The sequence below is a fragment of the Camellia sinensis genome, chromosome 11 (assembly GCF_055761805.1).
Source record: "Camellia sinensis isolate YWXY chromosome 11, ASM5576180v1, whole genome shotgun sequence".
In the NCBI taxonomy this organism is placed as follows: domain Eukaryota; kingdom Viridiplantae; phylum Streptophyta; class Magnoliopsida; order Ericales; family Theaceae; genus Camellia; species Camellia sinensis.
In genome coordinates, this window is record NC_138971.1 from 167,371,821 (window position 1) to 167,387,280 (window position 15,460).

At 30.6% G+C, this 15,460-nt stretch overlaps 1 protein-coding gene across 1 annotated transcript; it reads left to right on the forward strand.

Moving 5' to 3' along the window:
- The first annotated feature begins 8,932 nt into the window (after positions 1-8,932).
- On the forward strand, positions 8,933-14,866 carry LOC114288035 (PGR5-like protein 1A, chloroplastic). The gene is made up of 11 exons (XM_028231521.2): positions 8,933-9,346; positions 9,884-9,999; positions 10,529-10,625; positions 10,736-10,836; positions 11,173-11,229; positions 12,079-12,155; positions 12,381-12,432; positions 13,244-13,354; positions 13,446-13,543; positions 13,697-13,771; positions 14,590-14,866. Exons 1-10 carry the CDS (start codon positions 9,148-9,150, stop codon positions 13,752-13,754), a joined length of 966 nt encoding a protein of 321 aa, XP_028087322.2. The 5' UTR covers positions 8,933-9,147; the 3' UTR covers positions 13,755-13,771; positions 14,590-14,866.
- The last annotated feature ends 594 nt before the right edge of the window (positions 14,867-15,460 follow it).

Below are 15,460 nucleotides of genomic sequence, written 5' to 3' on the forward strand. Positions count from 1 at the left end.
ACATGTTATAATTGACACAAAGATAACATACTAATTGCCTCTGCTTAATTCAAAGATATTATCATGCAATCTTATGATTTCCTTTAATCACACTTGGTCTCTCTAGATCTTCCTTGAAGAACCTCGCAAGACTTTGTCAGGTGGAACAACATTTTCTGTTGTCACCTCTTGAAGCCACTTATGAAAAATCACTACAGAACTTCATTATTCTGTTTTTGATCTCACCACTTACCCTAGAATCGAACATGGTCAGGAAAGTTTCTAGGAAGACTGGAGTGGTCACACCGGTCCCACTTAAGACCTAGTTAACCTTAGACAAAACTTTCAAGAGCATATTGATTTCTAGTCCATGAGAAACAAATTTAGAATTATGTTTTTTCAAGGGATAAACTAGGTTAAAACAACCAAGTTTACAAAACATATAAGTAATTAAAATTTGTTATCAGAATTACACCACTCATAGAAGTTAGCCGGTACTCCCAGAATTGAGCCCATTATTTCTGAATAAAAATCAGAAATATTTTAGCTAATGCTAAAAGTTGGTTTCTTTTCCCAAAACAAAACACTTTGAAAATAATCAAATTATAACCAAAGACTTTCTCAAAACTTGGTTTCCTATCACTATGGGAATAAAAGATTAAACCCAAAGATTTCCTCTAACCACAAAGGTTTGAAACCAAATCCGTTTTAATTTCCATTTGTGAACAAATCAGAAACACTCTTTAGCCAAGGCTAAACTTTGGTTTCCATTACAGAAAACCAAAACACTTTGAGAATAATAAAATTAATCCCAAAGATTTTCTCTAAACCTGAGGGTTTATAATTTCTACCATTCCTCTTTTCCTTTCACTATGGTGAAACTATTACAAATTAGAAATTAAAAACACTACAAATGGAAATGGAAATGCAACTGTTACAATTATAAATTGTCTAAATTTGCAAAACAGAGTTCATAGTTGCGTCCATAATCATTTGTTTAGCCAAGTACACACTTCTCCACTTGTAATGCTTATCTTTGTATAAAAGACATTACGAAACTCTATCCTCGTTGCCGCTAAATTTTCATACTTATTATTCATATACACAATTGGATACAAGATAAGTTAATGAACCAATAAAGTGAATATGACACAAGTAATTTTAGTTATAACTTGCAATATGTAATTCAAAATCTATGAATGCATTATAGTTACAAGAATGTCATGAGTTACATGGTTATATATCAATTATACATAAAGCAATATTATGGTTATAATGTTGGCAATCCAACCATGCAACTATAAGCAATATATATAACAGTAGAGTTAAACTCCCACTTATCATTCCATGAATACAAAAATATTTTGGAGTAATTTCCTTGATAACCTATCAAGACATGAAAGAACTCACAATTGATATAACCAAAAATAAATAGAATAAATAATAGTTAATATCACTACAATACCAAGCTATACCACCATGCAATAATACAACACAATCATAAGCAAGCTCAGAAATAAGACCAATATATAGAAAAATCAAAACCATTTTACTAATTTTCTCCCCAAACAAACCTGTTTAGATATTCTATATTGTCGAAAACCTCTCAACTAGCTGAATCTCTTGAAATTCTCAAAACATGAATTCTAATACTTTGATTTGCCTAGAATTTAATTAATCGAATTAAATCGAAATGGTTAACAAACTTTCAAAACAATATACAGAACAAATTCGAAATAAAACCCAACATTAAAGCAAATATTTCAATTTACAGATATGTCCAAAAAAAACTGAAAGTCCAACTTATTCTTTGTTCCACGCAAAGGTTGTGACACCCTGAACGTTTAATTAATACCACATAAATATTTATAGTTATATATAATTGTGGTGGTATGTGATAATATATTATTAAAACAATAAATAAATAAATAAATACTAATAACAATAATAATAAAATAAATATATGAAATAAGAATAATAAAAATAAAAATAATAAAATAACTAAGCTATACGCGCTATCAAATATATGAAGATAATTATTTAGGGGCTAAATTAATCACTAATCAGTGTGAAAAGATTGGAATGTTTAGATTTAGTTAAATAAATCAAGTAATAATGAATTAGGAAGATTTGTTTTAATTAGTAGGATTTACGAAAATTTGTTTTAATTAGGAGGATTTGCAAATATTGCTAAGAAGAAAAGGAGGAGGAGCCATCTGTAAGTCTAAGTATAGGGGGAGAGGTGAGTCATCATTTGGGGTTGTTAATAAAGGGTGAGTCATCACCCAACATGTGTATATAAATAAGAGGAGGGTTGTAAAGCTGGTTCTAGCGTGAAAAAAAAAAATAAAAAAAAAATCAGTGAAAAAGGGAGGGGCCGAAAACCAACATAAATAGAAAGGAATTAGTAAAACTCAATTTTAGGTGAGTTATATTATATCTTGAGTCATCATAATATATTTTACGTATGTTTTGCTTTACCATAATTTATTTTATACAAATTACATTTTATAAATTATATTAATATTTCAATTACATGAATTAATTTCTAAACTCTATTTGTTTAAAATGAAACATATGGATATGTTTGTTTAAATTTTAGAAAATATTTGACTATGACCTTATAAGCAAATATGTTTTGTAAGTACCACCATGGGAGTTCCATGCCTTGGGGGACTTAAATAACCATTGGCCTCTGTTTAGCCACTTTGTGGTTCTCTGTTGTCATGGATCCATTGACCTCTGTTCTGACTATCACTCCCGTGACCTCTGTCCTGTTCAGTTCTGTACCGTGGTTATGGTTATTTATTTACATGATTTCTATATTTCAGTATCTGCCACTTTAAATAAATTGTTATTTCAAATTAAATTATGCAAATGGTTTAGTCTAACTAACTATTCATGGTTATTTTGTATTCCCTATACTCTTGGCATAATATTTCTCACTCTGCTATGTGCTTATAGCTGTTACCCTTTCACGTGACGAGATGTAAGGGAGACCCATAACCTCACGTAGTGGAACTCGCACGAGAATTTGATGTTGGACCACTATTTTGTTTTCTTTTTTTTTTTTTGCTCTCTTTTGTTTTTACTCGAGGCTGGTCACTGAATAATAAAATAACGAAAGCCCTATAGATGTATTTTCTCTTATTAAAATAGTAAAATAAAGTAAATTTTCTGTTTAATTATTTTTATTTTCTTTTGCCTCCGCCGCGCCATTTAATTTGCCACAATTAGAATAAATTAGTGGGTTGCGATTCCAGCCCTAAGCCCCTGGGGTTGGGTCGTGACAAAGGTAATCTTGTTCAAATCACAAATTAGTAGTCTAATGTACTAATTCCAATTTATTTTATTTGTTTGTATTATATTTCATCATTTTTCGCTTAGATAAACCTATAAAGAAAGTTAGATACAAAAGAAAACAATTAAACAAATCAAATAAAATAGTAAGAATATTACATAATAAAATTTTTATTTTTATAAACTCCTACTATTGTCACAGATAGGCAACCCAAGAGGGGGGTGAATTGGGTTATTAAAAATTTCACAATATTAAAATTAACACAATATTCAGAATTTTAATAAATAAATAAAAAAAATAGAATAATAATTATCAATATAAAAGTAAGAGAGATAGGGAGAGAAAATCAAACACTGCGATTTATAGTGGTTCGGCACGCCAAGCCTACGTCCACTCCCCAAGGAACCTCCTTGAGAATTTGTTTACTATCAATTGAATAAATACACCAAAAAGCTTGTGGATTTGGCACAGACTTACTCTTATCTATTGAGCCTCACTCAACAATAAATGCCTTACCCTTACAAAATCTCTCACAAAAATAAGGAATAAGAATAAGTGGTACTTGAACCCACTTTTACAATAATTCTCTCACAAAGAGTAGATATGAAAGTGTAAGAACAAAGGCTAGACTTAGATCTGAAAGTGAAAGAGCAGAATACAATGTACTCAGAATTTTGGAGCTTAAGAAAATTTTCTCTTCAAGTTCTTGATTTTTTTTCCACACACAACACTTCTATTTATACACAAAAATATACTCGTTGGACGCTCCTTACTGACGTCATGGCTTACATAAGCATGCTCCCGACGTCATGGCTTACATAAGCATGCTCCTGATGTCATGGCTTACATAAGCACGCTCTTGATGTCATGACTTACATAAACACACTCCTTGATTTTAAATAGTTTGCAAATGTTAATAATTAAAAAGATAAAAGTAAAACTAATTTTTTCTTTTCCTTATGTTTATTTTTTTCAAACATAGAGCCACCGCTTTTATAGACAATTTAATACAAAGTTCACAACTTTTAAACAAACAAATGATTTGCTCCATCTATATATATATATATATATATACATATATATAACTCCATCTTTTTCTTCTTGTTTGATTATAATATAATATAATCAATTTAGTGTAGTGTGATATGATATAATCAATGTAGTGTAAAAAGTTTAATAGCGCACGTGATGTATTCTATTTATATTATATGCATTATATATATAATGTTCTAATCAAATATTTGCATACAGAAAAATCTCTTTAATAATATTGATGATGGATCTGAAAATATATGCCCTCTTTAAAATATTGTATATGTTGTAGAGATTTTAAACTAAATATATACTACCACTACACATTTGGATATATCACTTTTGTCAAAAGAAGACAACTCATTAATATCATATTTGTCAAGATAATACAACCAATCAATCATTTTTGTCAAAATAATATAATTAATCAATTTTAATTTTGTCAAAAAGTGAATAGTGATCAGCCTAAATTTTCAAAAAGTAAATAGTAAAGTTTTCAAAAATATTTTTATTATAATATTTAACAAATATATATATTTTAAAGAGATAATATTTTGTGTCAAATAATATGTTTATTAAAAAAATCCAAATTGTTACAAATAATATTTTAGACATCACCAAAATTAAATAATATGATTAACACCTACCAACTTAAACACTAACAATCACATAACTCATGCAATAACAACTAATTAACATAAAATAAATTGTATGAATAAATTATTAGAAATAAACAACTAAAACCATTCCAATAACTCTAGGCAATTAAATTTATTTTATTTCGAAGAGTTACTAGAATAAATTAAAATAAAAGCTAAATTGTTTTTCCAAAAAATATTTATAAAAAAAAGTCTGTTTTAAGATTGTTGGTATTTTTCCATAATAATGCAAGAAAAATATATAAAATAAATTAAATAGAAATGACAAAACAAGTTTTTATTAAAGGATGAAATACATAATAAATAACACAACTAAATATAGAAATAAATTAGATTACATTACTAAAAGAACAAATTATTAACATGGATAACTAAAGATTAGAACTCGTCGAGGTAAACTAAATTCTGAAAAATTAAAGAACAAATAATAAGAAAAGAAGCAAACCGAAACTTGTGTGACACTACAGTTTCCTTAAAAAAGATTCACCGCGTCTCGATGAGTACTGGAGGTATGCCGGCGTCTGCTTCTCAGGATACGATAGTCGAAACTAGCTATTGCAGAAGTATCTTCTGAATAACTTTGGCGAACTTGACAATGGTTGCACTCTCTCTAACAAGAACCAAAGAAGAGGCTACCAAAAGAAGATAGGAAAAAATTTCTTTGGTGTGAAAAATCATTTTCGACTTTTTATTTCAAAGCACCTTCTCATTTTTCATCACAAAACCTCTCTAAAAAACAACCTCTTAAGTTGGAGGAGAAAGGCCTCTATTTATACTAGTATGTGAGAGCCTTATCCATGAAAGCCAACGTCAATGAGGTCATCAAATGTCATCAACTTTAGCCATTAGGGTTAGAATTATAAAGGTTCAAAACTTTAAAACCATTATATAAATCATAATGTGTATATAATGTATAAATTTTGAGAATTAAATTAGATGGGTTGCAAAATGGATACGAATGTTGGATTACAACCCGATTCAAGCCCAATTTCAAGCACATTCACAAACTAAGCCTAGCACAGCTCAGCCTAAAGCTCAAGACTAGGTCCAAGTTGAAGTCTAAGACCAAACCTAAAATATGCACAAGTACAAGTCCAGACCCAGTCCAAACCAAGACTAAATTCAAATCTAAACCTAACTTTATTGATACCCACTTTACAAGACAATTTTCATTCATAACTCAATAGTTTCGGCTTATTATTTTTGTATTGTAATCTTCTCACTTAAGAGAATACAAAATCACTCAGATCCATCTCAATCAACGATTGGATCCCACTTTAATTTCGAATTAAAGTTGCCGACAACTATTATTTTCCAATATTAACACCGAATTGATAAATGAATTTTATCACTTATTTTTATTCTTAATATAATAGTGACACATAAAATAATAAATAAAATGTGATTAAAAAATATAATCATCATAATATTACTATAATCCTACTTGGAATTAATAGCCACAAATTAACATTGTTACATATTAATTTCACTAATGTTCTGAAGACAATTATGCAGTAATTTATTATTTTTTGATAAATTATAAATACAAAACTTGAAATTTAGTTAAAATATAGATTGTTGATCGTGATTTTGGAATTTAAAAATACTTCTTTATCTAAACTTGTCTTTCAATAGAGATGATAAAAAAAATAAAATTCAAAACTATCATTCTATATAGAAATAAAATAATTAGAATTGTTAATTAATACATATTGTTGATTTTATTAAAAACTGTTAAATGACTTAATGATTAATTAATGAAATAGGCTATTTGTTATGCAATTAAAAATTTCAAGAGACTGGATATAATTTTCAAAATCACATAAAATAATTAGTATTTTAAACAAATCTAAGAGAGTTTATTTGTACCTTATTCTTTTTTCTTTTGGTTGAGTTAATTTGAGATTTTTGGGCAAATTACATATACCTCCCTCGAGGTTTAGCTAAATTGCAGATACCCCCTGAGATTTTGGAAATTATAGATACCCCCTGAGGTTTATATTTTCATAACAAATTGCCCTTTAAGATTTATATTTTCATAACAATTTGTCCCCTAATTTGTTATGCAAATAGTACCTTCAAGAGGGTATCTGTAATTTCTCAAACCTCAAGGGGTATATGTAATTTTGCTAAACCTCGAGGGGGTATATGTAATTTGCCCGATTTTTTTTAGTGGGTTTGGCCAGTAAGTATTTTTGGTTCCATTTTTTTAGAATGAAACGGATGATAAAAAATAAAAATGGTAGAAAGTAAAGTGAAAGAAAAGAAAAAAAATAAAAATTTATTTTCTTGCATGTATTTAAATAGATGAAATTTTTTGTAAGAAAATGATGGGAAAAAAATACAATTACTGCATAACAAGGGGTTGTGGAGAGAAATATGAGTAAAAAAAAAAAAAAAGCTTGTCAAGATTTGTAAGAAAATTTAATTTTCCTGTATATTTTACTAGAAATAATTAGCCTGAATAATAAATTGTACAAAAAAACTTTAGTTTTCAATACTTTGTAGGACTCTCTATCTAAAGAAACACAAAAAATTATTTTTTTCTTTTACTTTTATTTTCTTTTATTATCTATTTAATCAAATTGAGCCTTTTGGAATAAAAAAAAGAATAATAACATAAGACATTTTTCATTAATTTTTTTTTAAAAAAAATTATAAAAAAAAAATCACTATTTTTTAAATATTTTTTTTACTACCCGTCGGCTCGGCCAAAGAGCCTGTCAAGACCAAAACCGTTGGAGCAGAGCATGGGCCTAAAATTTTTGTTTGTACTCGAAACCCATCAAAAAAATCTAATGGGCTTACCCTATACATGAACTTGGGCTCCATTTTTACGATCCAGCCCGATAAGCACCCTTGTAATTCCCAAACTTTGTTGTCAGTGGGACCCATCGAACCACGTGACGTCACCCAGAATGCACGAGGTTAATTCAAGCCATCCACGTGTCAATCAATAAGTGCCATTATCATAAACAAACTGATGACTGGCGATATATTTAAGCAACAATGCTATGTAAGTCAAATTTTGTGATTTAAAAGTGGTTTAAATGGCCAAAATAACGTCGTTTTGACCATTTAAGCCATTTTTGAGCCACAAAATTTGAGTTACGAGACATTTTTCATATTTAAGTGTTTGTTTGACGTTAATATAACCCACGCTATTTTAATACATTATTTTATTTAAGTTACGATTATTTTAAATTTAATTTATATTTTAAATTTTTTTATAAAAAATCAAATAATATACTAATCTAATATTTTTTAAAGAATTCTTTAGTTTGGTACAACACACTACCTTGTTGGGTTATATTTTTTATCACTAAACATTGAGGGCATATTTGATTAGGTAAATTAGAGAATGAGATTAGGATTATTAATCTGTGGGTCTAATTATCTTATGTTTATTTTAATATTTTAGTTTAGGATTATTAATCTAATGGATAATTAATCTAACAAATTTATAGGATTATTAGTAATAGGGTAGTTGTGGGATTATTAATTTAATGGATATTAATCTAATTGGATAGTGAATACCACACTAATTTAATAGGATTATTAATGGTTATGAATCAAACCTGACCTGAAAGTTTTAATTTTAAAATTTTAGAAGAGTGTTAAATGGTAGGATCCAATAATAATGTGATGTAGTGTTTTTGTGTTTACGGTTTTTTTGATTTGTCACATCTTTTAATTTTAGCGGTCCAAAATTATAACTTTCTATTATTGTTGAATTTTTATAACTAAAATAGTTAATAAAAATAAAATAAATTAAAATAATTAATATTAAAAAATATCATTTAAATTATAATTATTCTATTTTTTTAATAACCATTAAATTAATTAAAAATCTTAATTAATTTTTGAAACATAATTTTTTTTAATCAGTCTAAAATAATTAAAAAACACAAAAAAAAAAATAATTATTATTATTAAAATTGTTAATTTTCCCAACCAGCTCACTATTTCACTTTGGATCAGTTGAGAAGAAGAAAGCTGTGACTCAAGTGTAATCTGTTTCGATTTCCCTCCACACATTTCACCATTGCCTTATCCCAGATCTCTCCCTCAAAAATCATCATAAACAATCACACAAATCTCAATGCAACAATTTCTCATATCTCCTCCTCCACTTCACATCCACCACCACCATAACCACCACCGTCGCCGCCACAAATGGCCGCCAAATTGGCGTTTACTCTGACGACCCCTCGTCTGTTCACTTCTCATCTTCGAAAATCCTCTGTTTCTCTCTCTTCTTCTTCATCATCGTCTTCGTTTTCTAGGGTTCATTCGGTTCCACTTGTCGGCCGCCACTTCTGTTTTCGGCGCACTCTGCTCATTCTTCCCCCCAAGGCCACCACTGACCAGCCAGGTTAGGGTTTCATTTTATCGAATTGGATTAATAATCCTAACAAAACACGCAATTCTCTATGTTTGGCTGAGAATATTCAGTTGACTTGCTAAATTAAAAAAAAAAAAAGAAAAACAAGGAATTGGATATGATTTTGTTAATTTTTTCTCAAAATACATGATCAATCGAAACGTAATATAGGGATAGATTTTTAATTCCAGAACACAGTCATAATATAGTTTTCATATACTCTGTTGGTATCGTTGCATTGCATTATTGGTTTAAGTGAATTTCTGGTTTTAATTGGGACAATTAAGTTCAAGTATCGGATATGTATTCGCTGGCATTCGAGGAGTTGAGTGTCTGATACTGATATGATACGGATATATATATTCACGAGTATTCGAGGATTATGAGTGTCTGATACTGATATGTATAACACTTACAAAATTTGAGGAAAAGATGCAGACACAAGTGAATACCCAGCTAATTTTCCCATAATCTGTGGATGCGGTTTAGCTATCAAAATTTCATTACTGAACACAGTGCTGCTTGCAGGTCAGGTCCAAGCAGATGAGGAGGTTGACAGTAAGATCCTACCATATTGCAGCATAGACGAGAAAGGGAAGAAGTCATTGGGGGAGCTTGAACAAGAATTTCTTCAAGCACTACAAGTAACGAAATAGATTTTTCATTTTTATTTTCCTCGCTGCTTCCTAAATAAACATACTCATTGTGTTTTAGATTTCCGCTCAGTCTACATTTCTAGAGCTGGGTACTCATATTTTCATTTTGGCTAAATTACACTAACCTCCCTTGATGTTTAGAAAAATACCTTGAGCTCCACAAGTTTAGCATCATTATATTGGGCTCCCTTAAAGTTTTAATGCATGTAACACTTGGCCCCTTTTCATTAGAAGTTTGTTAGTCGTATAGATGAAATATGATTGTATTATCTCTTTTACACTAAAATGTATATTTTACCTTGTTTGTCTTTGTGTCTGCGTACCATCCACATTAGTTTTGGTCATTTTAGCCTTACTAAAAGGGAGGTCGGTGTAATTATGCCAAACTTATGGAGATTATTATGTTTGGTCTGTGTAATTTACCCTTTCATTGAATGCTGGTTCTGATTCTGTACAAATTTTGTTTTGTTGTTTTCCAAGTGAGAGGATTGAATTTTGTTTTTGCTTTCTGCTGTAGTCTTTCTACTATGAGGGCAAGGCTATTATGTCAAATGAGGAGTTTGATAACCTTAAGGAAGAACTAATGTGGGAAGGAAGCAGTGTCGTCATGCTAAGTACAGACTAAACTCTGCATTGGAGCCTATACGTATATGTTTATGACATTAGCCTTTCATCAATTGATGAACCTCTAAGATGACTGTTATATGACTGGCTTGTGTGGCAGGTTCTGATGAACAGAAATTTCTAGAAGCTTCAATGGCTTATGTAGCTGGGAAACCAATAATGAGTGATCAGGAGTACGACAAACTGAAGATACAACTAAAGGTTTTCCTGCATTGGATTCATATTCATATGCACATACTTCAACTAATAATATATAGCCAAATTCTTGCAAAAGAAACTAGTCAAATTTGCTGTAGTTCTTGTGTGGCTGGTTAATATGCTTGCACATTTTCACGTGTTTGTATATTTGTAGTTGAAGTTATGGGCATATGTATCATATTCTACTCATGGTTGATGTTGTTATTTCTTGATTGTTTACCATGGAAAATTATACTGTTGAATAAAACTATCCATTAATGATTATACTTGTTTCTCTGTGTCTGTCTGATATTTTAGTATATCTACTTGTGATTTTTCTCATCCAATTTTGTTCTGCAGATTGACGGGAGTGATATTGTGGTTGAAGGTCCAAGATGCAGTCTCCGCAGTAGAAAAGTACGTACTTTCGCTATATTATCTGTGTTCTTTTCAAGTTGTGTGTTTATGCTTCAATCAATGGCTTCGATACACATATTCAGGTTGTATCTGCATGGATGACAAGTGTACTTGTTTGTTTTCTCATAGCGTTTCGTAGCTGTATAATACTGAAATCAATGTATGGAAATTAGATTCAACTCTTTTGCTGGTATAAAAATATACTACTCTCTCTCTCTCATATTCATATAAATCTCTGCTATATAGATTTAACTTAGACGAAAGAAAGGAGTAGTTTACTTGAGCATATACCAAGACGGGGGCTTAAATCCTCACAAGGATGTATGTCACCCCTACACTAGTTAAGTGTCAGTAATTAATAGGCTCTTCCATTTTGTGTGAGGATTCACATCATGTTTCTCAAGTGTATGACTCATTCAAGATCTAAAATGTTGGTATCTCAAATTCTCAACTTCTGACACTGCTTATGAAATAGATATCATGAATAGATATAGTTTTTCTGTATTGTATACTAGGAATTATTAAATTATTATAATTGTTTGTCACGAAGGATTATATGGATTGACTGCACTACGCTCCTCTCATGAACTTGGATTAAGAGGCTTGTGCATGGGTGTTCTGTTTCCTTTGATGCAAATGTTAGCCACCATGGCATGTGTTCATAATTGTGAACTAATGTTATGTGATCCTCGAGAAGTTAAGACCTAGAAGTATTGTTAATTTTTTTTTTTTTTTTTATTTCCTCTTAAGTAAACATTATTTGTTAAAGGCGATCCACCTTTTTGTCCCACTTGGATGGCACTTTTGCTAGGTGAGTACTTGAGCTGATTTATTACTTTCTTCCTGTAGGTCTACAGTGACTTATCTGTTGACTATTTGAAGATGGTCCTCTTGAATGTTCCTGCTGCTATCGTTGCATTGGGATTGTAAGTAACATAATTTTTTTTTTTTAAATAAATATTTTTTATGAACATACCCAGCCATACTTGTTCCCTACTTTTTTATAATTTTACCGTATCGACGTACCTGTACGGTACTAGTACCACTACCCGTACCTGTACACATGCTTCATAGGATGGCAGACAGCTGTATTGTGGATCCAAAATCTACATTACTGATTGTGTATTTTTGTTAAATTTTTATTTTTACAGGTTTTTCTTCCTGGATGATTTGACTGGATTTGAGATCACTTATCTTTTGGAGGTAAATATTACTCCATTACTTTTTGTTGTTCTAAAATCTTATTGTATGTAATACTAGAGTGGGGAGATGCAAATCATTTTGAATTTGAAATTGGCTGACAGTTTCTCAAAGTACTTTGGGCCTTTCTCAGTGGCTGGCCACAAATTTATACACATGAACATGCCATTAACATGAGTGAGTTGGTCAAGTTGATGTTACAGATACTATTGTATGGACCCCTTTAACATGAGAGAGAGATAAAAAGTGTTCTCACTACTTCAATTATGTTCACTTGCAACCATAAGATTATCCCAAGTCAAAACACACTTGATCAAGTTTCCTTGACCAAAATGTCATTCTATAATTTGCATGGAATTTAGTTACATCCACATAATTTCCAAAGGAAAAGTCAACCTATATGATTTAAAGAAAATTTTTAGAATCCGCAATTCTCTTGAATTTTCCTGACTATTCATTATGTAAATGAATATGTTTGAAGAATTCATGATGCTGTGATTTGTGAAAAATCCAAATTTACCTGAACATGATTAGTGCTTCTATATAGTTTTGAAAAAAGAAAATGATAATATTTTTCCTTTTTTATTGGAGAGTATAATTTGCATGTATAATTTGTGAGTGATTATAACCTATTATCTGAATTTTTTCTGAAGCATGGGAACTCAATTAAGTTAAAACCTGAAGGCAGAGTTGGTGTAATGACGTGATACAGTGCGTGTTCAACATTAGTTGAAGTCTTTTCTGTGCTTAATTTTGTTAGTTATTGCTTCTTCAGTATACCTAACTTTTCATTTTTTGTATCATTAATTTGCAGCTTCCAGAACCATTCAGTTTCATTTTCACATGGTTTGCTGCTTTGCCCCTCTTATTGTGGTCAGCTCTATCAATTACAAACTTCATTGTGAAAGATTTTTTGATCTTGAAGGTAGGATCTTTGTTTCATCACTTACAAGGTTTTATATTAAACAACCACGTCATGTTTGGTATGCAAACTAATAAATGCCCTTAACTCTTAGGGCCCTTGTCCAAACTGTGGGACAGAAAACCTCTCCTTTTTTGGAACCATCCTATCAATATCCAGCGGTGGTACCACCAACACCCTCAAATGCTCAAAGTAAGTTCATAGTTGTTCACATTTGTTGATGAACTTCACAATACTTAATTCACATTCCTGCAATTCTATATCCTCCGTGACATTTTTTTTTTTTTCATAGTAACTTTTGAATTTTCACTAATTTTAAATACTTATTTGTAATATTCTCCTCAGTTGTGGAACTGTAATGGTTTATGATTCAAACACGCGCTTGATCACACTGCCAGAATGAAGTAATGCTTGAGCAAGGTACATTCCCTATCTGTCATGTGGTCTTTACTTAACTGTGGCAACACCAGGTTCATTATAACAAAGCAAAAAGGTTTCAATTTTAAGTTCTCAGCAAAAAATCTTGGAAGCATACATGACACTGATGGAGATCCATTTTTCTTCATGTTCAAGAATCCAATAAACAACCATGAAAGCAAAAAACAAACAAGAAGAACAACAAATGAAGAAAACAAACAAAAAACAAAAGAGAAAATGGTAACATAAGGAAAGGGAGAAAAAAATGGGTTTGGTTGAGTTTTTGAAATCTGTTTTTCTTTTTCATTTTTTCTCAAGAAACTAAAAACTAGTTAAAAAAAAATTTAAAAAAAAACACTCCATTTTCATATGGTTTCTCTTTTTAGGGTGTTGATTTTCATCAAACTAGATAGAAAACAGATTCTGAAAATTCAACTGAACAGGATGAATAGCATCAGAGTTGTTCTCCTATTTCTGACATAATACATGATGTCCTATTTCCTTTGTGGGCAATATAGTATGTAACCTCCTACCATTTATATTTTTCAGTTTTTCGTTCTTTCTTGAAGTTTCACTGCTTTCATTGTTAAATGCATAAGTTCAGTCTCCTAAACCATGCTCAAATTTAATCTCGCTAACCAAACATTCTGGTCCTAAACCATGTTGCGAAATCATTTAATGCTATGCCTCCTAGTGTTACAGACCAAGGTGTAATTGCGAGGGTTCATTTCGTACTGCGAAAGTTTTGATGACATTGTTATCTATATCCTTGAGACATTTTGTGAGATGGTGAATAACAGATTAAATGGTTGTGACTGCAGAATGAATTATTTTGAAGGGATCTATGATACGACACGTGCTAGCATGAGTTGCAAGGGAGGACTGTGAACGTTATGCACACGTGTCACTATTGGTAAAAGAGGAAGTATGAACATGAAGGGTCTTAACTTGAGTGGTTGATATATATGTAAACATGTAATTGTATTGTGTTTCTGTTCATATGTATATATACCTAATACAGGCTTGTACACTAGAAGAGGTGCAAAGTTGTGGTGGATTGCCCAGATTAATAGAAATGACACTTTGCTTTACATGCAATATTGAAGCCATTCCTCAACCTTAGTTCATATCAGTTCTGTTTAACACAGATTAGTTATGACTAATATGCGCGTAATTCATTTTTATGTGAATTTGTTTGAGTCAATGACACTGCTAATTCTCCTAAGGATTGTCTCGGGTGTTGTGTTAAGGGTTAGCTAGAAATTGTGTGGATTTTATATTTGAATCTTGCTTGGCAAAATTGAAGACTGAAATGCTAGTTATAACTTTTTTCTTTTTTTATCAATGAAACCACCTGCAACTGTTTTAAGCATAAAAGCTTGTTTTGCACATTGTTTTTGAAAGAAACATCATAATGTTTGGAAATTCGCAGATTTTCAATGAATTTTAATCAATCAGTTGACTTTTACATAGTTTTTATCAGCTGATCACCAACTTAGGTTCCATGCTTTGCATATTCTACCAACCAAAGTATTAAACTTCCAAACATAGCTTAACACCTGCCTGCACGTTGCTAGCCGATTTTAAAATTGATTAAATGAATTGATTAACATACTGTAGCGTAGAAATATCTAATCATGAGAATTTCGAGAAACTATCATATAAAAATATTACGTTATTGATAGGAAAGGA

Coding starts and splice junctions, on each gene's coding strand:
- LOC114288035 (XM_028231521.2), top strand. CDS start 9,148: ATGGCCGCCAAATTGGCGTTTACTCTGACGACCCCTCGTCTGTTCACT. Junction 11,230..12,078: donor GCAGTCTCCGCAGTAGAAAA/GTACGTACTTTC, acceptor TTCTTCCTGTAG/GTCTACAGTGACTTATCTGT. Junction 13,544..13,696: donor AACACCCTCAAATGCTCAAA/GTAAGTTCATAG, acceptor TATTCTCCTCAG/TTGTGGAACTGTAATGGTTT.